A 25,765-nucleotide genomic window follows, 5' to 3' on the forward strand; every position below is an offset into this window, starting at 1 on the left:
AAATTCTGTGGGTTTTTTTTTGTTTCTGCCGCTGTCTGCACCAAACTACACAATAACAATCTTCTCTGATTATTCCATTTTTGCTGCATTTTTTTTGTGCCTTTTCTCCATTATTTAATGTGTTTTTGGTTCAGATGTGAATCTACATTTTTAAGTGTTTTTATTGTACAGAGAAGCTTTTTCCTGTGCTTTTTTAAGCTCCACATAGAAACCCCAAGAGAGAAAAAAAAAAGCACCAAAACCGCCGATTTCAGCGGCGTCTTTTGATGGAATCACATCCATTTTGCTTGGACAATTAAACACAGCTTAATATATGTGCAAAAAACACAGCAGAAAAAAATGCAGCATTTACACTACATGTGAACACTGCTAATTGACCAAAGTGGATGAGACGTCTTTTGCGTCTAAAGACGCCGCTGAACTCTGCGGATTTGGTGTTCTTTTTCTTTATAAGCTTCAGGATTCACATCTGCAGCAAAGATGTATCAAATAAGGGGACAATGCATAAAAAAATACCGCAGATACGTAATAATCAGAGAAGATTGTTATTGCGGTGATGATGCGGACACCTGCAGGAAAAAACGCATTTACGCTACGTGTGAACACGGCCTCAGCAATACATTTTTTTTTTATGGGTTTCAATGTTTCAATAAAGAAAACTAATTGTCTTTTTTTTTTTTTTCCCTTTTTTAACGCCATTTTCTGATCCCCGCAAATCTGATCGCTGTGTCGCTCTGGTCGTTACAATCAGAGGGACACTACATTTGTCCATGTTGTTTGCTGCTTTGTGATGTTTATTATTTTATAAAAATGTTTAATAAAATTACATTATATTTTTTTTTTCTATTTTTAGTAATTTTATTAGAAGAAGAAAAAAAAAATTCCTCTCCCCCAGAACACAGGACACAGAGATGCTGCTCTGTACAATGTAGCTTTATGTCCTGTGTAATCTGCGGATTGTGTAATCAGAGGCTGCATTGTAGGTTCATCTATATAAAATCCTCCTTCTGACATCATCAATCTTAGTGGCTCAACAGCTAGGAGGGCTTCTGGGCACGTGTTTAAAAGTTGCTGGTTTGAATCCAAGGTGCTGAAAATAAAGAAAAAAAATTTACATATGTATTTGTGTTTTTTTTCCCCTCATTTCTTTGTAGTAGTTTTATAGGAACATATTAATCTCTTTCCTTCGCCTACAAAGAAATGCAGTATCTATCCATGTATCTGTCCATCATGTATCTATCATATGTCTATCAATCATGTATCTATCATGTATCTAATATATAAAGCTGAATGTGTGTGTATGTATGTGTGTATGTATGTCCGGGATTGGCATCTGCACAGTCGCAGCTACAGCCATAAAATTTTGCACACTCACACTTCTGGACCCCGAGAGTGTCATAGGCTATGCGTTGAGGGGAAATTTTAACCCCGTGCTTTACAGTTATTCGCCAAAAAACCTGCCTCCATTAAAGCGAATGGAGCTGGGAGCCACAGTGCAGCCAGAACTTCAGAAGAATGCGCAGCCACACCCTTATATGGAATGTTGGCGTGTCACAATGCAGCCAGGGAAAGAGACAGACACAGACGGGGAAAGAGGCAGACACAGACAGGGTAAGAAACAGACATAGACAAGGTAAGAGACAGACACAGACAAAGAGACTGACAGGGAAAGAGACAGACAGGGAAAGAGAGGGAAAGACAGGGAAAAAGAGGGAAAGAGACAGACAGGGAAAGAGACAGACAGAGAGAGACAGAGATATATACAGAGGGGGAGACAGACAGAGAATGGGATAGAAACAGAGACAGTTACTATCCCGGGGGAAAATTTAACCCCGCGCGTTCCAATTTACCAATCAATTTTGCCCCTATCTACATAATGGGGAAAAGGTGAAACGAAAAGTGTTGGGGGCAAATTGACAGCTGCCAGATGTGAACAAGGGGGACTTAAAAAATGAGGCGATAGCGCCAAAGAGTATATACCGTACAGATGCTAAGGTGGGGCCCCGACATGGGATACTCACCGGACTCGGGGATATGAACACACACACATAATGCGCCACACACTACCACGTGCTTGAACACATATACCACCCTCAGCACACATCTCACCACACATACACCAACCTCGCCACATAATCGCCCTAAAACACACACAAGTCTGGTATTGTCCTTCAAAAATAAAAATCTGAATAATAAGCAGCCAAACTACAAGAACAACAAATGTACCATATAGGAAATACGGCAGCTGTCAGTCACATAACCTGTCTATTATGTGTATATGTGAGCGAATATATACTGTCAGGGGGAGGGCTTTCTGTTGCCTGGAGATTTATCAGGCTGCCAATAGCAACCAATCACAGCTTAGCTTCTATTTTACTACAGTTAATTAATCTGAGCTCTGATTGGTTAATATAGGCAACAATTTAATAATTACATTTCTATCTATTTGGTTTGTGTTTTTTTTGTGCAGAATACATTTTTGTTAATACATTCTATTTTGTTAACAGCAGTTATTAAAACCTGGGCGAAGCCAGGGAGTACAAATAGTCTATTATATAGCTATCCCTCTATCTATCATATATCCACCATCCATCCATCTTTGTAGCTGAATAATCTGCTTCTGGTTTCTCTACTGTAATACAGAGGTCAAGATTACCAAATCTTCCTATGTTTTTCAATAGAAAAAATACCCTGGAGACAGGGGAAGATAGAAAGAGACAAACGCGGCGCCAATCTGAGTGTAGTGAGTTTTTTTTATATATATAAAGGTGTTGAAATAGTGGAACTCTCACCTGGTTCAGAGGTTAGAAAGCCTGGAATAATCCAAGAGGAGTTGATCCACTTTCCAATAGGGTTATGGTGAAGTATGCAGCAATCGCACTGGATACTATAGAGGAGCCCTCCAGCAGGTCCACTTAGTGAAAGAAGTTCCAAAGGCAATTACCAGTCTTGCGGTGCTCCTGCTACCAATGGTGGAACATATTGGATGATTTTTGGTCATATGACTGGACCAATATACAAATAAGTAAGGAGATATTTTATTTGCACATTAAAATATGGTTAATTATACAACGCGTTTCGGCTCGGATGTCTTATCCTTCAGCCTTCTTCAGGTATAATTGTGAGAAAAAAGATGTATACATCTAACTTCAGAAAGAGGCATGCTTATATAGAGACCCTATATAAGCATGCCTCTTCATGACGTTAGATGTATACATCTTTTTTCTCACAATTATACCTGAAGAAGGCTGAAGGATAAGACATCCGAGCCGAAACGCGTTGTATAATTAACCGTATTTTAATGTACAAATAAAATATCTCCTTACTTATTTGTATATTGGTCCAGTCATATGACCAAAAATCATCCAATATGTTCCACCATTGGTAGCAGGAGCGCCGCAAGACTGGTAATTGCCTTTGGAACTATGTTTTTCAATAGAGGCATTAGCTCAGTGGTAGAGCTGTCCCGGTAAACCAGAGCAGATGAATATTTAATTTATTCACTGCACTGCGGGGAGGAGCCGAGACATTAGCTGTGAGCTGCGCTACTGCCGGAGAGAGCCCTCAAATTGGGACAGTTCTGCAGAATCTGGGACGGTTGGGAGGTCTGGTACTGGTTCCTGCTGAAGATGTATAAAGAAACCAGTGTAGTGAAAAACCTTTGTTCAGCTTTGTCTCTCTTGACTATATGAAGTTTCAATCCTTTGTTGACGCGACTATATGAAGATAGATGTCCCCTCACCACGGACTGGGAGTTGTAGTGCTTTCTTCATCTCCCTGGACTAAACTGAACTGGTTTGTACCAGCTTACAGGTAGTGTCACCACTGAGCAGGGAGGCCCCTCCCACAGTTTCTATAGCAGCTTGTGGTGAGGAGAATAACATTCAGCCAGTAGATGGCAGCAGAGTACAATGCACGTGTCAGTCCTCAGTGTCCGCACATACAATGCATTATACATCTCCTAACTCACAGCGGCCATAGTAATTCTGGAGCTGATCTACTGCCGCAGGACAACTGTTTCACTCAGCAGTGGTAGAACGGGTACCTGGATATCACACTGGGCAATAATCTGGACTGGACATTAATAGAATTGATTGCTTATGCAATGTGTGCCCCAAGTAGTCAGTTAACAGTACAGGGGTTTTTTTTCGTGGGATTTTCTTTTACTTTTATTTTTCCAATATTTGTTATATTTAGTTTTATGTATTATTTACGGTTATATTATTCAAAATTAACATCAGTGTTTTTCTTTGCAGATTACTGTACCAGGAGCTCCAAAGGACATCTGATATTTAATGAATTTAAAGCAGATGATTGTAGTATCACACATGATACATGTACACAGTATGCCGACAACTCAGATATACCCCCAGCCATTCAAAGCAAAGATCAATCATCCAATAATTTGAATGAAGTATTTTCTCCTAACTCATTGCAGACTGTTAAACAAACTAAAAGTCATAGAAGAAATGTTGAAGATAAAAGAAGTCCTACAAGAAAGAAGCCATATTCATGTTCAGAATGTGAGAAAGGTTTTTCTAACAAATCAAAACTTAGTAGTCCTAAAATAATTCACACAAAAGAGAAGACATTTTCATGTAGGAAATGTGGAAAATGTTTTACTAGGAAATCAAGCCTTAGTAGTCATGACAGATTTCACACAGGAGAGAAGCCATTTTCATGTTCAGAATGTGGAAAATGTTTTACTAGGAAATCACATCTTGTTAAACATGAGAAAATTCACACAGGAGAGAAGCCATTTTCATGTCCAGAATGTGGGAAATGTTTTACTAATAAATCATATCTTAGTAGCCATGAGAGATTTCACACAGGAGAGAAGCCATTTTCATGTTCAGAATGTGGACAGTGTTTTACTCAGAAATCACATCTTGTTAAACATGAGAGAATTCACACAGGAGAGAAGCCATTTTCATGTTCAGAATGTGGGAAATGTTTTACTAATAAATCAAACCTTCGTAGTCATGAGAGAATTCACACAGGAGAGAAGCCATTTTCATGTTTAGAATGTGGGAAATGTTTTACTAGTAAATCAGATCTTCGTAGTCATGAGAGAATTCACACAGGAGAGAAGCCATTTTCATGTCCAGAATGTGGGAAATGTTTTACTAATAAATCATATCTTAGTAGTCATGAGAGATTTCACACAGGAGAGAAGCCATTTTCATGTTCAGAATGTGGACAGTGTTTTACTCAGAAATCACATCTTGTTAAACATGAGAGAATTCACACAGGAGAGAAGCCATTTTCATGTTCAGAATGTGGGAAATGTTTTACTAATAAATCACACCTTAGTAGTCATGAGAGAATTCACACAGGAGAGAAGCCATTTTCATGTTCAGAATGTGGGAAATGTTTTACTTATAAATCAAACCTTAGTAGTCATAAGAGATTTCACACAGGAGAGAATCCATTTTCGTGTTCAGAATGTGGACAATGTTTTTCTCAGAAAGTACATCTTGTTAAACATGAGAGACTTCACACAGGAGAGAATCCATTTTCATGTTCAGAATGTGGGAAATGTTTTACTAGTAAATCAGATCTTAGTAGGCATGAAAGAATTCACACAGGAGAGAAGCCATATCCATGTTCAGAATGTGGGAAATGTTTTAGTAGTAAATCAGATCTTACTAGGCATGTAAGAATTCACACAGGAGAGAAGCAATATTTATGTTCAGAATGTGGGAAAGGTTTTACTAGTAAATCAGATATTAGTAGGCATGAAAGAAGTCACACGAGAGAAGCCATTTTCATGTTTAGAAAGTAAGAGCTGTTTTACAGATAAATCAAGTCTTATTAACATCTTATTGGACGTACTGGTTACACCATGCCTCCTGTCGGTATACTCCCTGCCAGCTGCCCGCGGGCAGCTGGCAGTGAGTTCCGCACATGTCAGCTGATTTCAACAGCTGACGTGCGGCTAAGCACGAGTGGATCCGCTCTCCACTTGTGCCTGTTAACTCCTTGCACTGCACTGTCAAAATGTGACAGCGCCGTGTACATCGCAGCTGCGGTAAGCTCTCACCCGGCTCCATCGGACGTCATGTGACGTGAACACGTGGAGCTGACGGTTGCCATGGTAGCAGAGAATCATGTGATGACTCCTGTAGCTATCATGAGTCAGTTCCTCTTACAACCGGCAGAGAGCCGTGTGTGAGAGGAGAGGAGAGCAGATTTTCTGCAGATCAGAGCAATGCTGCTCTGATCTGCAGCAAGGAACAATAAAAATCCTAAGTTCAAATCATCCCCCTATTCATCCCATTGAAAATTAAATGGTTAAAAAAAATATACACATTTGGTATCCTCACGTTCAGAAATGCCTGATCTATCAAAATATAAAATCAATTAATCTGATTGGTAAACAGCGTAGCGGCAGAAAAAACATAAATTAATTTTTTGGTCATTTCAAATTTTGCACAAAATGCAATAACAGGCGATCAAAACGTAGCATCTGTGCAAAAATGTTATTAAAAAGTCAGCTCGAAAAGCAAAAAATAAGCCGTCGTTTAGCCATAGATCCCGAAAATTGAGAACACTATGGTTTTCGGAAAATGGCGCAAAAAAGTGCGCCACTTTTTGACAAACATTTGAATTTTTTTTACCCCTTAGGCTATGTGCCCACGCTGCGGATTTTGCCGCGGATTTGCCGCGGATTTCCCGAAAATCTGCAGCAGCGGCACTTCCAAGCCATTTCAATGGCATTTTGGAAATGCTGTGTCCATGCTGCGGATTTTTCCGCTGCGGATTTGCCGCGGATTTTGATCCGGAAAAATCTGCAGCATGTCAATTGTTTGGTGCAGATTTGGTGCGGATTTTTGGTTTTGAATGGGGGAAAAAAAAAAAAATCCGCTGCAAATCCGCGGCAACTCCGCGGGTGCGGATTTGCCGCGAAAGTCGCGGATTTTCAGGCAGAAAAATCCGCAGGTACATTCTACCGTGGACACATAGCCTTAGATACCAGTAACTGTCCTTTGGTAGTTTAATTTGCCCAATTCCAGCCTTGCTGAAGCATTCCCAGATAATTACTGATCCTCCATCAAATATCACAGTGGGTGCAAGACAATGTGGCTTGTTCGCCTCTCCAGGTCTCCGTCTAACCATTAGACAACCACGTGTTGAACAAAGCTGAAAATTAGACACATCAGAGGAGATTACCTTACTCTAGAAATTGGGCAGATTAAACTTTGCGAAGGACGTATGAATCAAGCTGCATACAGGGCTATCCTGGAAAAACAGTTGCTTCCTTCTGCTCAGCCAATGTTCCCGAACTCTGAGGACTGTTTCTTCCAGCAGGACAATGCGTCATGCCACACAGCTAGGTCAATCAATGTGTGGATGAAGGACCATCACATCAAAATCCTGTCATGGCCAATCCAATTTCCAGGCCGGAACCCCATTGAAAACCTCTGAAATGTAATCAAGAGGAAGATGCATAGTCACAAGCCATCAAACAAAGAATAACTGCTTACATTTTTGCACCAGGAGTGACATAAGGTCACCCAAAAGCAGTGTGACAGACTGATGGAAAGCAGCCAAGATGCAGGAAAGCTGGGATTAAAAATCATGTTTATTCCACAAAATATTGATTTCTGAACTCTTCCTGAGTTAAAACAATTAGTATTGTTGTTTCTAAATGATTATGAACTTGTTTTCTTTGCATTATTTGAGGTCTGAAAGCAATGCATTGTTTTTGTTATTTTGACCATTTCTCATTTTCAGAAAATAAATGCAAAATTTTTTGCTTAGAAATTTAGACACATTGTCAGTAGTTTATAGAATAAAAGAACAATTTACAGTTTACTCGAAAATAGAAAGAGAAAAATCAGAAAAACTGTCAAGTTTGCAGCGGTCTCCTAATTTTTGCCAGAGCTGTGTATAAAATATATATATTTAAAAAAAACAGCATGCAATACCTCCCCCCTCCATTTTTTTTATGCCCAGCCATGATAAAGCCGGAGGCTGGTATTATCAGGTTGGCGAGGCCAAAGGTTATTGGGCCCCCCAGTCTAAAAATAGCAGTCTGCAGCCACCCAGAATTTTTGCATCCATTAGATGCGATATTCCAGGCACCTTACTCAGCTCATCCTAATTGCCATGGTGCGGTGGCAAGAGGGGAAATATAAATAAGGGGTTAATGACAGTATTTTAGAGCGATGTTACTGGACCACCAGTACTATAGAGAGATGTCACTGGTTCTCCCAGTACAATGGAGGTGATCGCTCCCCACAGCATAACAGAGAGCGGTCAGCGCCCCCCAGTACAATAAAGCGCGGTTACCGGCCACCCAGTACAATGGAGAGATGTCACCACCCCCCGAGTACAATAGGGATAGCTCACTGACATCCCCAGTACACTATAGAGGTCACACCCCCCCCAGTACAATCGAGAGATGTTAATCCCATCCCCCCACGTTACAATAGAGAGGTCACCAGCCCCACTGGTGCAATAGAGAGGTCACTGCCCCCCCAGTACAACAAAGAGAGGTCACTACCCCCCCTCCAGTAGAATAGAGATAGGTCACTGTCACCCCCTACCCCAGTGCAATTGAGAGAGGTCACCAGGTGCACAGCACAGTGGATTACTCCTGTCAGGTGTACAGTAGATTACTCCTGTCAGGTGTACAGTAGATTACTCCTCCTGTCAGGTATACAGTGGATTACTCCTTCTGTCAGGTGTACAGTGGATTACTCCTCCAGTCGCAGTTTCTCAGTCATTTCCTCAGATCTTGGATGGTTTTCTGATTGCCTCTCTGTTTTCTCCTCTGGTTGTGGATTCCTGGGGTCTCAGGGTCTTTCCTCAGTCCCGGGTCTCTGCAGTGTTCGGTGTCTGGGGCTGCAGATTCTGCGTTTACCTCAGACACGTCTATATCACACAGTTCTCTGGTAGGGATGGGCGAACCCGAACTGTAAAGTTCGGGGTCTTTACCGAACACATGGTGTTCGTGCACACGACCCCGAACACGAGCTTTCCTGGGAAGGTCGTCTTACAGTTCGGGTCAAGGGCTATAAAAAAAAAAACAACAAAAACAAAGCACATTATTAAAAAAACATTATGATTATACTTACAGGTCCCGCGACGCGTCCTACAGACTGTCTCCATCCGCTTTCGCATTCTTCTGATCATTGCTGTGCTGCCCGGTAACCAGCACGGAGTTACAGGACCTTCTGTGACGTCATACCCATGTGACCAGTCACATGGGAATGTTGTATTACCTCATTGGCTACAGACTGGTCATGTGATTATGATGTCATAAAAGGTCCTTGTGTGCCATGATGCGAGTGTCGCGTTGCATCACGGCGCACAATCTCCCGACAGCAGCGGGTCAGCTGCGTTTATTTCCACAGCTGAGGCGGTGCTGTCGGGAGAGTGGGATGATGCAATGTAAGATGTAAGTGCAATCATCCCCTCACTGACAGCCTCTGCTTCATCACTCTGTGCAGAGTGATGTAGCAGACCTGACATGGCTCTCTGCTTCTCACTATCTTTAGATATTGTCTGTACAGAGCGATGTAGCAGACCTGACATGGCTCTCTGTGCTTCACTATGTATAGACACTGCCTGTGCAGAGTGATGTAGCAGAGCTGACATGGGTCTCTGCTTCTCACTATGTATAGACACTGTCTGTGCAGAGTGATGTAGCAGAGCTGACATGGGTCTCTGCTTTTCACTGTGTATAGACTGTGTCTGTCTATGCAGAGTGATGTAGCAGAGTTGACATTGCTGTCCCTGTGGATTACATCGGACTTAGGATCTTTTAATAATAAAGATGGAGTCTAAATGTTGTTTTTGTTTTATTTCTAATAAAAACAATTTTTCTATGTGTTGTATTTTTTTTTTTACTGTTTCCTAGAAATTCATGGTGGCCATGTCTAATTTGTACCAGCTGAGAATACAAAGTTGGTATTAACCCCTTTTTTACCCAGCGAGCCACCGCCATCACGGCCACTGGACAAGCCTCGTATAGCGCCTGGAAATAGCGCTAAGAAACAATGCGCCATTTACAGGGGCGGCTGCGGGCTGCTGAGATTCCATGTCCCCAGCTGCCTGGCTTTACCTGACTGGCGATCAAAATATGGCAGGAGCCCATGCATTTTTTTTTAATTATTTTTTTTAAATAAAAAAAATGAATATGCTTCCTTGTATTTTGATCCCTAGCCAAGGTAAATCAGGCAGATGGGGGTGACAGCCCGCAGCTGTCTGCTTTATCTGCGGTGAGAATCAAAAATACCGCGGAGTGCTACGTAATGTTTTTAAATGATTTATTTTTACAGTACTGTGATGTCTGGCAACCACAGACCTGACCCAGAATGGGCATGTGTGATTGCCTGCTTCAGGAAGGGATAGCCCCACTTACCTGGAGGCAGATCACACAATCATAATATCAGAAAAACTGAAAATTTTGTAGTGGTCACTTAATTTTTGGCAGAGCTGTGTAATATATATATATATATATATATATATATATACACTGCTTGAAAAAATACAGGGAACGTTTATAACTAGGATGTGGTATTTTAGTGTTCTCATTTATAGGAGCAGCATATCCATATATATATAATATATATATATATATATATATGTGTGTGTGCACAATATTTAGTTGCATAAAAATAAATATTTAAAAAAATAACGTAGCGCTCACTGGTATTTTTAATTCTCAGCGCACATAAAGCAGACGGCTAGGGGCTGCCAATGTCATCTGCCTGATTTACCTTGGCTGGCAATCAAAATACAGGGAAGCCCATTTTATTTTTTTTAGTTATTTAAAAAATAAAAAAAAAAATGCGTGGGCTCCCGCTGCATTTTCTATTGCTAGCTAAAGGTACCCCAAGCAGCTACTGGCTGCTAACCCCCACTGCTTGCTGTTACCTTCACTGGCAATGGAAAATCCAGGGAAGCCCTTTTTTTTTTAATAAAGAGGGTTTTTTTTGCCAAGTAAGTAAAAAAAAAAAGACGTGGGCTTCGCCATATTTCTGCCCCCAGCTGCCTATTTTTACCCGGCTGGGAACCAAAAATATAGGGAAGCCCTTTTTTATTATTTCATGAAAAAAAGAAAAAAAAAACCAACGTGGGCTTCACCCAAATTTTGTGTCCAGCCAGATACAACTAGGAATCTGGGGATTGGAATCCCCAGCGCAGGTTGGCCAAAGCTTTCTGGGCCCCCTCGCTGCGTACTGCAGTCTGCAGCCGCCCCAGAAAATGGCGCTTTCATAGAAGTGCCATCTTCTGGCGCTGTACCAACTCCTCTAGCGGCCGTGTTGCACGCTGGGTAATAAGGGGTTAATACCAGCTTTGTTTTACCAGCTGGTATTAAAAGCCAGAGATTCTTAATGTCAGCCCAAGTTTGACCCGGCCATTAAGCATCACCAATAAAGGGTTAAAAAAAGACATCACAGAGAGAAAAAATACTTTATTAGAAATAAATACACAGACACACTCAGGGACTCCATATTTATTACTCCCTCTCACCCCTCCACGATCCAGGGCTTCTTTCTTCAACCCATGTAGTTCTGCTATATCATACAGCACAGGGGAGGAAGAACATTTCTGCTCCCCGTACTGTCTAATCACTCAATGAGTGAGCAGAGGTGGCGGGTTGGTAAGGGGTGATGTCACTGCTGTCACCCTTGCCATAGTAACCTAACAAGCGGGTTACTATAGCAACGGTGATCTCCGATCACCTGATTCCCGACGCCGCTATTCACCGACTGTGGCAGCCAATCCCTGCATGTGGGCTGACTCTGTAAAGTGGATCCACATGCAGGAACGGGAAGCCGAGCATCTCGCCGATACACAGCGCTCGCCGAGTATACTGAGTACTGAGATGCTTGGGCGAGCACTGCGTACTGGCGAGATGCACTGACAGGACCTAGCATGACGTCATAGCCATGTGACCGGTCTGTAACCAACGAGATAATACAACATTCACACGGGACTGGTCACATGGGTATGACGAAACAGAAGGTCCTATCGTAAGTGTTGGTCACCGGGAGGGCACAGCGATGATTGGAAGCAGAAGCGGTGGGAGACAGAGGCTGCAGGACGCGTTGCGGTACCTGTAAGTATGACAATGTTTATTATTAACAATATTCTTTATTTTACAGCCCCCCATCCCATAACTGTAAAGTCCAAGTTCGGGTTTCGGACGCAAGTTCGCGTTATCTCAGAACCCGAACTCCAACTTTACAAAATGTTCGGGCAAGTCTTCCGAACACCGAGCATCGGGGGATTCGCCCATCTCTTTATCCACCAAAAAAGAAGGAACACTGGGCACTATTTTATCTCTATTAGACGAGCGGTCACACTCTAAAAGCCACTGGTAGAGATAAATAGTCAATTCACTGCTATATTCCACCTGTTCGGGTATTCAGTGTGAGCCAAAGCATGGATCTACTTTCCGGGGTGCACTACCAAGCTGCAGAACCGTAATAATCCAAAAAAGGAAGAAAACAGGCACTCACCGGTTTGTAGAAAAATCAAGAAGTTGATTTATTCAAGCATTGGGGGAGGGTACCGGGTAGCGTGCACACAGACTATGGCCGTTTCGCACCGTTTGCCGATGCTACCTTAAACCCATGGAAGCATCGGCAATCGGTGCGAAACGGCCGTAGTCTGTGTGCATGCTACCCCGGCACCCTCTCCCAATGCCTGAATAAATCAACTTCTTGATTTTTCTACAAACCGGTGAGTGCCTGTTTTCTTCCTTTTTTTGGATTCGCCCATCTCTATTCTCGGGTTGTGACCGGCTCCTCGGTGGCTACGTGTGAATATTCTTCGTTCACTTTTTTTTCTCCTTGTAACAACAGTTTCTACATTTCGGGTCACAATCTGCTCCTCACTGTTCAGTCACTGAGCCTCAGTCATCACAACCGCCCATAGCAACCAATCACAGCGCAGCTCTCATCTTACCACAGAAACTAATCACAAAGCAGCTTTCATTTTAACAAAGAAACCAATCAGAGAGCAGCTTTCATTTTACCACAGAAGCCAATCACAGAGCAGCTTTCATCTTACCACAGCAACCAATCACAGCTCAGCTTTCATTTTACCACAGAAACCACAGAGCAGCTTTCATTTTAACAAAGGAACCAATCACAGAGAAGATTTCATTTTACCACAGAAGCCAATCACAGAGCAGCTTTCATCTTACCACAGCAACCAATCACAGCTCAGCTTTCATTTTACCACAGAAACCACAGAGCAGCTTTCATTTTAACAAAGGAACCAATCACAGAGAAGATTTCATTTTACCACAGAAGCCAATCACAGAGCAGCTTTCATTTTACCATAGAAGCCAATCACAGTGCAGCTTTCATTTCACCACAGAAGCCAATCACAGAGCAGCTTTCATTTTACCACAGAAGCCAATCACAGAGCAGCTTTCATCTTACCACATTATGTAATGAAAAAGGAGCATTACAATTGAATGATGGAACGTTTGGGGCAAAATAGAAGCCGACAAACAGCACATAGCAAATGCGGGAAAACAAGGTAAACCAGTATGTGCATTCTAACATCATGGAAGGATTTTATCCCATACAGATACATTATATATATAATCAAAGACATTCTGTAGACACCGTAGACCAAATTTGAATTTAAAACATCAATTTTTTTTATTAACAAAAAGATTTTTAAAAATCACATTTAAAACCATTCACCCCCAGCAGGTGGCGCCAAAGGTCCCAGAAGGCAAATGACATTTCTATGTTACAAAAGGACTCAATTTAACACCTGGTTTTATGACTCACTACATGGACTCACTTCACACCCTCAACAGAAGAACCTCAGAAGTGATCTGAACAGACACCTCCAACTCAACTGCATTTCTAAGAAAAAAAATTAATTTGATTTCCTTGGCTTATCTTTAGGAGGCCTCATCTTTGTCATGTCTTGTTGTAACATTCATTTAAATGTTGTGTTTGGTCTCAGTAATTCATTAGTAATTTGCCTGAAGAAGGAGCCTCTGTGCTCTGAAACCTGCTAATATCATTTTTCTGGTTAGCCTAGAAAGGTATCACTCCTAAAATACTTTGGTCAATCTTGGGACATAGTATTTCAATTGCAAAAGTTATGTGACGAGTATATAAAATACAGCAAAAATACTAGTAAATGTGTGTAAATCTATTCTTATTTCCACTCACGAGTGCTACACAAAACAACAATTTACTGCATCAATATACACCGTGTGCAGAATTATTAGGCAAGTTGTATTTTAGAGGATTTTTTTATTATTGATCAACAACTATGTTCTGAATCAACCCAAAAGACTCATAAATGTCAAAGCTTAATATTTGTGGAAGTTGGAGTGCGGTTTTTAGATTTGGCTTCTTAGGAGGATCTGTTTGTGCAGGTGACTATTACTGTACAGAATTATTAGGCAACTTAATAAAAACCAAATCTATTCCCATCTCACTTGTTTATTTTCACCAGGAAACCAATATAACTGCACAAAATTTAGAAATAAACATTTCTGACATGCAAAAACAAAACCCCAAAAAATGAGTGACCAATATAGCACCCTTTCTTTCTGATGACACTCAGCACCCGACCATCCATAGATTCTGTCATTGCTTGATCTATTTACGATCAACACTGCGTGCAGCAGCCACCACAGCCTCCAGACACTGCTCCCAGAGGTGCACTGTTTTCCCTCCCTGTAGATCTTACATTTTATGAGGGACCACAGGTTCTCTATGGGGTTCAGATCAGATGAACAAGGGGGCCATGTCATTATTTTTTCATCTTTTAGACCTTTTCTGGCCAGCCAAGCTGTGGAGTGGTTAAATGCATGTGATGGAGCATTGTCCTGCATGAAAATCATGTTTTTCTTGAACGATAGCGACTTCTTACTGTACCACTGCTTGAAGAAGTTGTCTTGCAGAAACTGGCAGTAGGTCTGGGAGTTGAGCTTTACTCCATTTTCAACCCCAAAAGGTCTCACAAGTTGATCTTTGATGATACCAGCCGATGCCAGTCCCCACCTCCACCTTGCTGGCGTCTGAGTCGGAGTGGACCTCTCTGCCCTTTACTGATCCAGCCTCTGGCCCATCCATCTGGCCCATCAAGACTCACTCTCATTTTATCAGTCCATAAAACCTTTGAAAAATCAGTCTTAAGATATTTCTTGGCCCAGTCTTGACGTTTTATCTTATGTTTCTTGTACAAAGGTGGTCGTTTTTCAGCCTTCCTTACCTTGGCCTGTCCCTGAGTATGGGACATCTTGTGCTTTTTGATACTCCAGTAACGTTGCAGCTCTGAAATATGGACTTATAATAGAAAAATGGGAACTCCAGGTAGAGTATAATATGACCAATTTACAAATAACCTCAACCCCTATTAAAAATATACGTTTTATTAATAATTGGTTAAAATTCCAAGGACACACAAAAACAAAAATACCAGAAGCAGGTAACCCCTATATGGGAGTCAGCAATGTATATATATATATCTCGTGGAAGGGGGGGGACAAAACCCTAGTAACCCTCAAAGGACTAGATGTCCCTACCTGCCAACGGAGGGTATGACGCCTTAAATTTCCGGGCGCCCCCATTCCACAACGGCTTTCCCTCTTTCTCCTTACCCTAAAGCCAGGGACAGTGCTCAAATAAATAAAGGTAGGTAAATAAGGGCTACAGAGGACACCGTGCAACGTGAGAGCGGAGGGAGGTGAGTAGAATATTTAGGGGTTTTATGCATTAGAGACAGAACGGTGACTGTATATACCAGAAAGTGGACAGAATAAGAACATATATACCAGGATGGGGACCATATATAACAGGATCGGACAAGAATGCTGTCATATATAACAGGATGGAAACATGCATATCAGGATATGGCAGAATAGGGGACATATATACCAGGATGGAGATATATACGCCAGGATGGGAACCATATATTTCAGGATGGGCCAAGGATGGAGTCAAATATACCAGGATGGGGCATACATATAAGGATGAACCCAGGATGAGGGATATATACAGTATACCAGAATGAGAAAATATATACCAGGATGGTCTCATGATGAGGGACATATATAGCAGGATGAGGGACATACATACCAGGATGGTCTCATGAGGAGGATGAGAGATACATACCAGGATGGGGTGATATACAGTGGGTATGGAAATTATTCAGACCCCTTTAAATATTTCACTCTTTGTTTCATTGCAGCCGTTTGGTAAATTCAAAATAGTTCATTTTTTTCCTAATTAATGTGCACTCTGCACCCCATCCCCCATCTTGAAAGAAAAATAACAGAAATGTAGAAATTTTTGCAAATTTATTAAACAAGAAAAACCGAAATATCACATGGTCATAAGTATTCAGACCCTTTGCTCAGTATTGAGTAGAAGCACCCTTTGAGCTCGTACAACCATGAGACTTCTTGGGAATGATGCAACAAGTTATTCACACCTGGATTTGGGCATCCTCTGCCATTCTTCCTTGCAGATCCTCTCCAGTTCCATCAGGTTGGATGGTGAACGTTGGTGGACGCCATTTTCAGGTCTCTCCAGAGATGCTCAATTGGGTTTAGGTCAGAGCTTTGGCTAGCACGGTCAAAAATGGTCACAGAGTTGTTCTGAAGCCGCTCCTTTGTTATTTTAGCTGTGTGCTTAGGGTCATTGTCTTGTTAGAAGGTGAACCTTCGGCCAAGTCTGAGGTCCAGAGCATCTGGAAGAGGTTTTCTTCCAGGATATCTCGGTACTTGGTCGCATTCATCTTTCCTTCAATTGCAACCAGTTGTCCTGTCCCTGCCCCCATAGCATGATGCTGCCACCACCATGTGTCACTGTGGGGATTGTATTGGGCAGGTGATGAGCAGTGCCTGGTTTTGTCCACACATACCGCTTAGAATTATCACCAAAAAGTTCTATCTTTGTCTCATCAGACCAGAGAATCTTATTTCTCATAGTCGGGGAGTCCTTCATGTGTTTTTTTTACCAACTCTATGCGGCTTTCATATGACTTACACTGAGGAGACGCTTTTGTCGGGCCACTCTGCCATAAAGGCCCGACTGGTGGAGGCTGCAGAGATAGTTGACTTTGTGGAACTTTCTCCAATCTCCCTACTGCATCTCTGGAGCTCGGCCACAGTGATCTTGGGGTTCTTCTTTACCTCTCACCAAGGCTCTTCTCCCATGATTGCTCAGTGTGGCTGGACGGCCAGGTCTAGGAAGAGTTCTGCTGGTCCCAAACTTCTTTCATTTAAGGATTATAGAGGCCATTGTGCTCTTAGGAATCTTGAGTACTGCAGAAATTCTTTTATAACCTTGGCCAGATCTGTGCCTTGCCATAATTCTGTCTCTGAGCGCATTGGGCAGTTCCTTTGGCGTCATAATTCTCATACAGGTGTGCACCTTTCCAAATCAAGTCCTATCAGTTTAATTAAACACAGTTGGACTCCAATGAAGGAGTAGAACCACCCCAAGGAGGATCACAAGGAAATGGACAGCATGGGACTTACATATGAGTGTCTGAGCAAAGGGTGTGAATACTTATGACCTTGTGATATTTCAGTTTTTCTTGTTTAATAAATTTGTAAAAATGTCTACATTTCTGTTTTTTTCTGTCAAGATGGGGGATGGGGTGCAGAGTGTACATTAATGAGACTTTACTAAATGGCTGCAATGAAACAAAGAGGGAAAAATTTAAAGGGGTCTGAATACTTTCCGTACCCACTGTATACCAGGATGAGGACCACATATACCATGATGAAGAAAGACATACATACGAGAATGAGGGCCAAATATATTTGGATGGGGCTCAGGGTTGGCACATATATACCAGGATGGGCCCAGAATGAGGACATACAGTTAAAATTACAAGTTTCCCTCCACTCTTTATAATGACACATCTGCGGGTTTTTCCCTCTGCTCTCTATAATAACACATCCGCAGGTTTTTCCCTCCACTCGCTATAAAGACACATCTGCAGGTTTTTCCCTCTGCTCTCTATAATAACACATCCGCAGGTTTTTCCCTCCACTCGCTATAAAGACACATCTGGAGGTTTTTCCCTCTGCTCGCTATAAAGACACATCTGCAGGTTTTTCCCTCCGCTCTCTATACAGACACATCTGCAGGTTTTTCTCACTAGCTGACGTGAAATCAGAATAAACCTTTCCATTTTAAGGCAATTAGGAATCAAAATTGATTTAATTTGCCAAATGCCAGAATAATGAGAGTGTGAATGTTTTAAGACATTTTTATTACTTTAGGCAAAGTCAAAACTTTCCATCCATTTCATTATTATTTGGTAGCATTGCTCTTAACCCCTTCACGACAAAGGATTTATATGTACGTCCTCGATTGCCTCCCTCCGGTTACCACGGGCTGCAGCGGCGAGCCTGCGGTCATCATTGTATATGTCTGCTCATTCGATCAGCAGACGTGCGGCTAACAGGTGTGGGTGGATCAGAGATTCACCTGCGCCTACTAACCCCTTAGATTGTGCTGTCAAACTCTCCGGTGGGTATTGCACCGTTCACTGCCATCGGCTGTCCTGTGACGCGATCAAGGGGCCAATGGGTTGGCATGGAAGCACGGGGTGTTATGATGACCCCTGACGCCGTCATGATGTGTTTCCTATAAATGCCAGCAGAGCACCAACACTTACAGTAATGGTTTGTTCACACGTCCATGTTTTGACATGGAGAATGTGTCCGTGTGGAGCAACACATCCTTTTTTGCCCGACAGCACTGATGTCACACGGACCGCACACTCCTGTGATCTGTGTGACTCGTACCGGAGGAAACACATGTCACTGGGAAATAAATGTATCTTTATACTTGCCTGTCTCCTGCGCTGCAGTTGCTTCTGGGACCTTTTTATTATGCTTCATGAATATTCACTGCACCGACTGCAGACCCGGAAGCAAGTGTGACGGCAATGCCGGAGACAGCAGCACCGGAGACAGGTAAGTATACAAGTTCATGTGACACACCCTACCAGGACCGTGGGGGCACCCGTTACCGGGCCGGTTTCATTTCTGAGAGGATGTTCACGGCGGCAATGCCCGGTTCCGTGACCCCGGCGGTGTCGTTATAGACAGGGAGGATTATTTACAAGGGATAAATAAGTTTGTGACGCCACCCATAGTATGCGGCCATATATGAGCCGCCACTGCTATTCCGTTTCCCTGTGGTTGGTGGTGACACTGCAGAGGTGGTTGACCTCTCCACAGTGGTAGAGCTTTAGCCCCAGGGCTGGGATCGATGAGGTAGTCTATGGCGGAGAGCTGCAATGGCGGGGTGCCAGGCCTGAGACGCGGTCAATAACCAGGCGAACACAGGGGAATGCAGTCACAAGTTTTGGAATGACAGTTGTCAGTTCTAGGTTAACACGACTAGTCAGTGACCGCCTTTGGAGTGCTGAGTTCCGCTTGATGGGCCCCAGCCGATCCCAGGATAGTTTGGAGGCACCTCTATATGTTCCTTCCCTGGTAATCTTCCTGCGCTGGCTTCTCCCGCCTGCCCTTAGCCTACGCACATAGTGCCCTGAGCTGGTGTCCGCGGACTCTGTCAGGTGCTTGAAGCTCTGTCACTTGGACCTATGTGGTCACCTTCCAGCGGATCTGTGTGCGGCGGTGGCTTCGGTACTTGAAGTATCCTTGGTCTCTGGTTTACTAGCTGAGCCTTGTTGTTCGTTCTCTACTAGTCTAGGGATCGGATCCCCGATGCGGCCAAGTCCCTCCACTCCAGTATGCTGGCTGTGGAACAAGTCCATGAGTGTATGGTGCACTTCCCGTGGGCTCCAGGACCCCTTCTCTCCTTTTCCTGGGTCAAGCTGCTCCAGTTCCAGACCACAGATCTTCTCCTCTCCGTATCTCCTTCTCCACTCTCCCTCATGTTCTACAGTGTACTCCCACTAACTAAACCCCACCTCCAAGCTGGCTGTGACAGAACCATGGCCTGATGGAGTGTCGCTAAATAAAAGTATCTGTGTTTTTGTGCAATGAGCTGTCACCTCCTCCTTACCCGGGAATGGGATACCACACCTCTGGCTGAGATGCAGTACCTCTGTGGCGACTGGAGCCTCAGGAGCGCCACACATGCTATCCGTGTGCTATCCGAATTTCACACGAACAGCACACTGATAACAAGAAAAATCCAAGGCACGGAAAAACTCCTCTCCCTTTATAAATCTTTATTTGTACCAGCTTACAAAAGAAAAAATGCAGTAACGACGTTTTGACCAACAGAGGGCCTTTTTCAAGCCATAAAAGTCACATACAAACACATTGCAATACTTGGTGTTCCTATGTTAGGGTGAACTCTTAATCAGAGATCACTAGTTGCCTACTGCCTAGCCTAATTGGTGTGGATCGAGTGCATGCTTGAAAAATGAGATCAGACACAGTCGGATATTCATCTTTCCTCGACAGAAGTCAGCCCATGGTCTGCCTTTATTACAACTGAGCTTGCTCTGATATAATCTTGCAAAGGGGCATGTCCGGATGTGTTCATTGGTCAGTAGGTCGAACAATGTGTTAGTCCATGAGCTGATTGGTGGGCGTCATTGTAGGCGGGTCTATGACATCATTGGATAGATCCATGGTGATGGTGATGGGAGGGACGTCATCTGGTGGATCCATGCTGATGGTTTGGTCTGTGATGTCTTCTAGCTTGACCAGGGGTCTTCCCTTATATGGTGTCTTCTTACACCTGGACATTCCTTGCATTCCAGGCAAGGTGTGGAGAAACAGGCAATGGCAGCCACCTTTATATCTGTGTCATGTATATGATCTGAAACCTGAATTACGTAAGGCAAATCGACATATTTCCCACAATCCCTTGTCAAGAAGTTAATTAAGTATTTCATCTTATGGCTCTCCTCAACAGTCCCCCCTAAATACTTTATTAACCTTCTGACCCTACCGTGGTCCTCTAATGCTTTAACTGCAACCTTTTTTCGTTTTGCTATCCGCTATACAAGCAATACTAAGCCTTTGCCCCCGCTGGTACAGACTGCTGATCAGAGAGTTGATCACATCCCGCACACAGAGTTCACAGAGGTATAGGTAACTAGAACAGACTATTTAATGCTGAAGAGCTTACTCAGAATTTGAGATTAATCGATTAGAAAGAGTAAGGCAATTGTAAGAATAAGCTTCTTACCGTTATGCTGCAGCTTTTAGCGTTACTGTTTCTGAAAGACTGATTCTCAGTCAATATCCAAGTGCTGTCCGCGTCTTCGAGACTTTTCTACCTTAATACACCTAATTGTATCACAACACTAATGGATCTCTTCTTGTCTCGGGTCTATAATCTACCACCAGGAGGCCTTTAACAAGATTTCCCTTACACATGGATCCGATTACCTTCAGTAACACAGAGTAGCACTTTTACGGCTTCAAATACCAACAAATAAAACAATACCAGTTACCTATAAGTGTATGTTATCCTTAAGTCACTTAAACCCTTAAAATAATTGATTGGTTCAGGTCAGATAATGTTTTTCCCACCATGAGCCCTTATTTGTGTAATGTTCCTGTACCCATTGTTCCCTTATGGTTATTTCCCATGTATCATCCCCAATCTAGAAATTCTCCATAAGGTTCTATGTGAGATAATCCAGCACTATGTGACCCTCATTCTGCAGGTACGATGAACTCTTTACAGCCGCTGTTGTGTGGGTTTTCCCTCAAGCTTCATGGAAGTTGCTGTGGTTGGGATAAGCTGGATCGGTCCACCTGATTCTGACTCAGGGATCATTCTGACTTGTCTTTTTAGGATCACCCAGTCTCCGGGTTGGAGACCACGTGCTCCTGACACTGATTTAGCATCTGGAATTGGAGGATACACATGTTTACACACTATATAGGCAGTTGTATACGGCTCATACATCACTGGTCAGGATATCACACTGTATCTGCAGTATCTGTGAGAAATATAATCACGTTCTAGGTACTAAACCAAAAATACCTTATATAAAGATCTAATTATTAAAGGAAAACGAACATTTGTTACATGATTTGCAGCGTTCGCCATTATCTTGTGGATCGTTACATGTTTATGTTATGATCATTAAAATTCCAAACAACTTACACCCATGTGACTATAGACACAATTAAATATTCCAATAAAGGAGGGGGCAGGGATTGGGGCAATAGCCCTAAACTCTCCCTACCTCGCAGCGGAGGTCGGCACCCTATAAGGCGAATTGGCGCCCCCGCTCACCGACGGCTCACCCTCCCTATCCCTACACTGCTAAGCTAATACATGCTGCTAATGTCAGTGAGGAAATATAGAAACCGTGAGATACAGGGATAAAGAGGCGTCAATATGCAATTATATATATCCAATTCATTCCCAAAGATTAAATATTCACACTCTGTATTTACATAGCTGTTTGTAGCTTAAATCAATATGATAACAGCAAACTTGAAGGACCAAACCCTAAAATAAATTAAATATCTCACATGTATAACATGTACCCACTGTATAAATATAATAATAAGGCCAGGTAAAGTCATGAGGAGATCTCGTCCAATCACAGACCCTCCACTGTCCAATTCACACTCAAGGCTAATAAAAATAACCGCATATTTGTCAGACATTGAGCTTGAAAGAATCCCAACGCGTTTCTCCCTTCTTCACAATGGCAGATGGGTTCATCAGGTACTGATCTCTATAGTGACCTCTGCTATAGAATATGTTCTTTTACCGCTTTTTAGGAACTCCATGTTTACATACCACCAGCACCATGAGTTTTGCAGCAATAATGTTTTCCATACTGGATATGTTTCAGAGCAGACCTGAAAAGAAATTCACTCAACACGCACAAAACTCATATAAACCTACTCATGGTAGATGTATATGACTAATCTGCAATCACCGGAGCAGTAGAGCGGATGAGGGGGGTGTTTCTACGAGGTCTTTACAGTTTTTCTACCTTAATAGACATACGTCTTACAGGACTGGATGTATCTGGTCACCTGGGTACTGAGCAGTGGTGCTGCCCAGATCTTGTCCACCACTACACTATTTGTCACGTGTTCATTGATTACCTGGGCCATTATTGAGTAGAGCGCTTATGGCAGAGAAAGCTTACCGCCCTTTATCCACAGACCTTCCTCAGTCACTGGCTCCCTGCGTCTCACACGCCGTTCCTTGCTGAATCGCTTGTTCCTGTAAGGATTTAAGAACACAAGGAGTGACAGATGTCACGGACGACGTGACAGGAGCCACCGAGGTACTGGTCTGCTTTGTATAAGGACTCTCAACTCTAGGCCCATTCACTGCTTCTTTGTTGTCTGCTCCATCAGTCACCGGCTGCTTTGATAACAGGAGAGCGCCTCCACCTGGGCTCATACACACTCTCTACGGTCTTTATAGATTTATCACGTCACACTAGAAAAGATCCGCTGCCTATATGCACATTTTTCTATTATATCCCCCTCCGCTCTACGAACCACAGCGATCGCAAATCTTCATCTCGTTCTCCTATTACGATGAGAGAGGAGTGGTTTGATTTTTAATACCTCATGTTGCGTAACCTCAGCATATCCAGTGCAGAATCAACCAGCATCTTGGTATCTGGATCCATCTACGGAAAAACTCAAAATCTGCATTAGCAATGGCCTCATCTGGGACATGTTCAAAACCTGACAATTCTTGTTACATCAGAGCAATCATGAGATATATGTATGTCTGCTGTATCCTCCTTAGGCTATGTGCCCACGCTGCGGATTTACCGCGGATTTTGCCGCGGATTTGCCGCGGATTTACCGCGGATTTTCCGAAAATCTGCAGCAGCGGCACTTCCAAGCCATTTCAATGGCATTTTGGAAATGCTGTGTCCATGCTGCGGATTTTTCCGCGGCGGATTTGCCGCGGATTTTGATGCGGAAAAATCTGCAGCATGTCAATTATTTGTTGCGGATTTTGGTGCGGATTTTGGGTATAGAATGGGGAAAAAAAAAAAAGAAATCCGCATCAAAATCCACGGCAAATCCGCGGCAAATCCTCGGGCGCGGATTTGCCGCGAAAGTCGCGGATTTTCATGCAGAAAAATCCGCAGGTACATTCTACCGTGGACACATAGCCTTACAGATAAAAATATAAAGACGACTTAATAGAAAAACTCAATCAATGAACAAATTAAAACCTTAAATAATGTGTGATTTTCCACATCATCTTTCCCCCCTTTTTTGAATCTATTATCCAAAACATAATTAGATTCAAAAAGTGTGTGGCCCCGGAGCTCTACATTTAGGCATAAAAGTCACATTGTATAGATTGTACCTAATCGGGAACACCAGAAATATTGTTTTAATCTGTAACTTAATAATGGAAAACCCTTTCAATGGCTTTTATAACCTTTGCTTGGACCACAGAAATCTGCATTACAATCATTCTTTCTATAAAAAGAAAGCAGATTATTCAATACATTAAATATAAAACACAGAATTCCATAAATCATCTACATACCTTAAAACAAATTATTGTAATTATTAATAACTATATTAATAAATTATTATATTATTATTATTAATAATAATAATAACAACTATAATAACGTAGCACAACCTTTGGATATTGGAAGTAGGGGCGTTCATTTTTGAAACATTGAGGACATTATCAGCATCTCTGTGATACTGTCCTATAACTTGAAGGGATAAAAGAATCTAGAACAAATAAACTGGCCATGTGGGAAAACAAAATGTTGATTTGCCATAGAAAAATCATCTAACAGACCTCTATGCTTGAAAAGCTATCAATGAATCTAAACATGTCCACAGTTAACTTTTATTTCTTTGGGATAAAATTAGTAAAATAAAAAACTAGTTTCAATAATGTTTTCTGATACACTTTACAATGAATTAAATGCAGAAAGCCCTCTTTTTTTTTTTTTTTAAAGAAACATGACCATGTTTGGGCTGCTCCTTTCACAGCAGGCCCACAATAGGTTCCAAGGGGAGACAAAAAACCCTGTTCCACAAGTTTTTAAGATTGCTCCTCCCCCCAAAACCAGATGGAAAGAGGCTTCTTTAGCTGCAGGAGTCAAATTTACCTTCTTCTGTTGATTTATTTGTTTATTTTTATTTTTTAAAACATGCAACTCTCAGGACAAATCTATCAGATCCATAACGGAAATATTTATTATTTACTTCTTTATCATGACCTCTACTGCAAAGGTACGTTATTTAAAGGTTTTTTTTCTAATTTTATTGCTTACTAATTAATAAGATATTCCTCCTTGTGACTGTCCTGACTCAATCCAACCTGCACACTGGATCTGTATTAAGTGTCTTCCACAACTACCCAATCATTCAATATTCCATCTTTTAGTGCTATAAACATTTACTAACACATCATGTTATTCAGTGGCTGCAGTTTTGTCAGCTCCACTGAGGCCTATAGAAAATGGCCCCACAGCACGTGATTTCCTTCTTGGTTGGGATTGTAGCATCATGTGGGGGAGGGGAAGGTAAACTTTTTTTTTTTTCTCAACTATTTCCCCCTATATTCTATAGTCTGGATTTTATACATACACACCACACATACATTTATATATCTCATATACACACATTCAGATATCTACAGCCCTGATCCAACTACAGTTAAAAACACTCATGTTTCTGTCTAAGTATATAGTACTCCATCCAATCCATTGTTCATCCCCCCCTCACTTCCTGTCTTTGTCTCAATCATGCCTCAGCCATGTGCTTCATCCACCATTTTAAAATCTGTAGGAACATGTGGCAGAGAAAAGGGAAAACTGACCTCACATCTGCTCAACT

At 42.2% G+C, this 25,765-nt stretch overlaps 2 protein-coding genes across 3 annotated transcripts in view; one reads left to right on the plus strand and one right to left on the minus strand.

Annotated features, from left to right (window-relative positions):
- Positions 1 to 7,741, plus strand: part of ZNF678 (zinc finger protein 678) — a 43,439-nt gene extending 35,698 nt beyond the window's left edge. For both annotated transcript variants that reach the window (XM_075315871.1, XM_075315872.1), the window contains exon 3: positions 4,257 to 7,741. In XM_075315871.1, the coding sequence (XP_075171986.1) occupies positions 4,257 to 5,785 (1,529 nt within the window). In that variant the 3' untranslated portion in view covers positions 5,786 to 7,741. The remainder of the gene's footprint in view (positions 1 to 4,256) is intronic.
- The window catches only part of LOC142243991 (uncharacterized), a 265,484-nt gene that overhangs the window by 76,376 nt on the left and 163,343 nt on the right, over positions 1 to 25,765 (minus strand). The window lies entirely within an intron of this gene.

The sequence above is a fragment of the Anomaloglossus baeobatrachus genome, chromosome 6 (genome assembly GCF_048569485.1).
Source record: "Anomaloglossus baeobatrachus isolate aAnoBae1 chromosome 6, aAnoBae1.hap1, whole genome shotgun sequence".
Lineage (NCBI taxonomy): Eukaryota > Metazoa > Chordata > Amphibia > Anura > Aromobatidae > Anomaloglossus > Anomaloglossus baeobatrachus.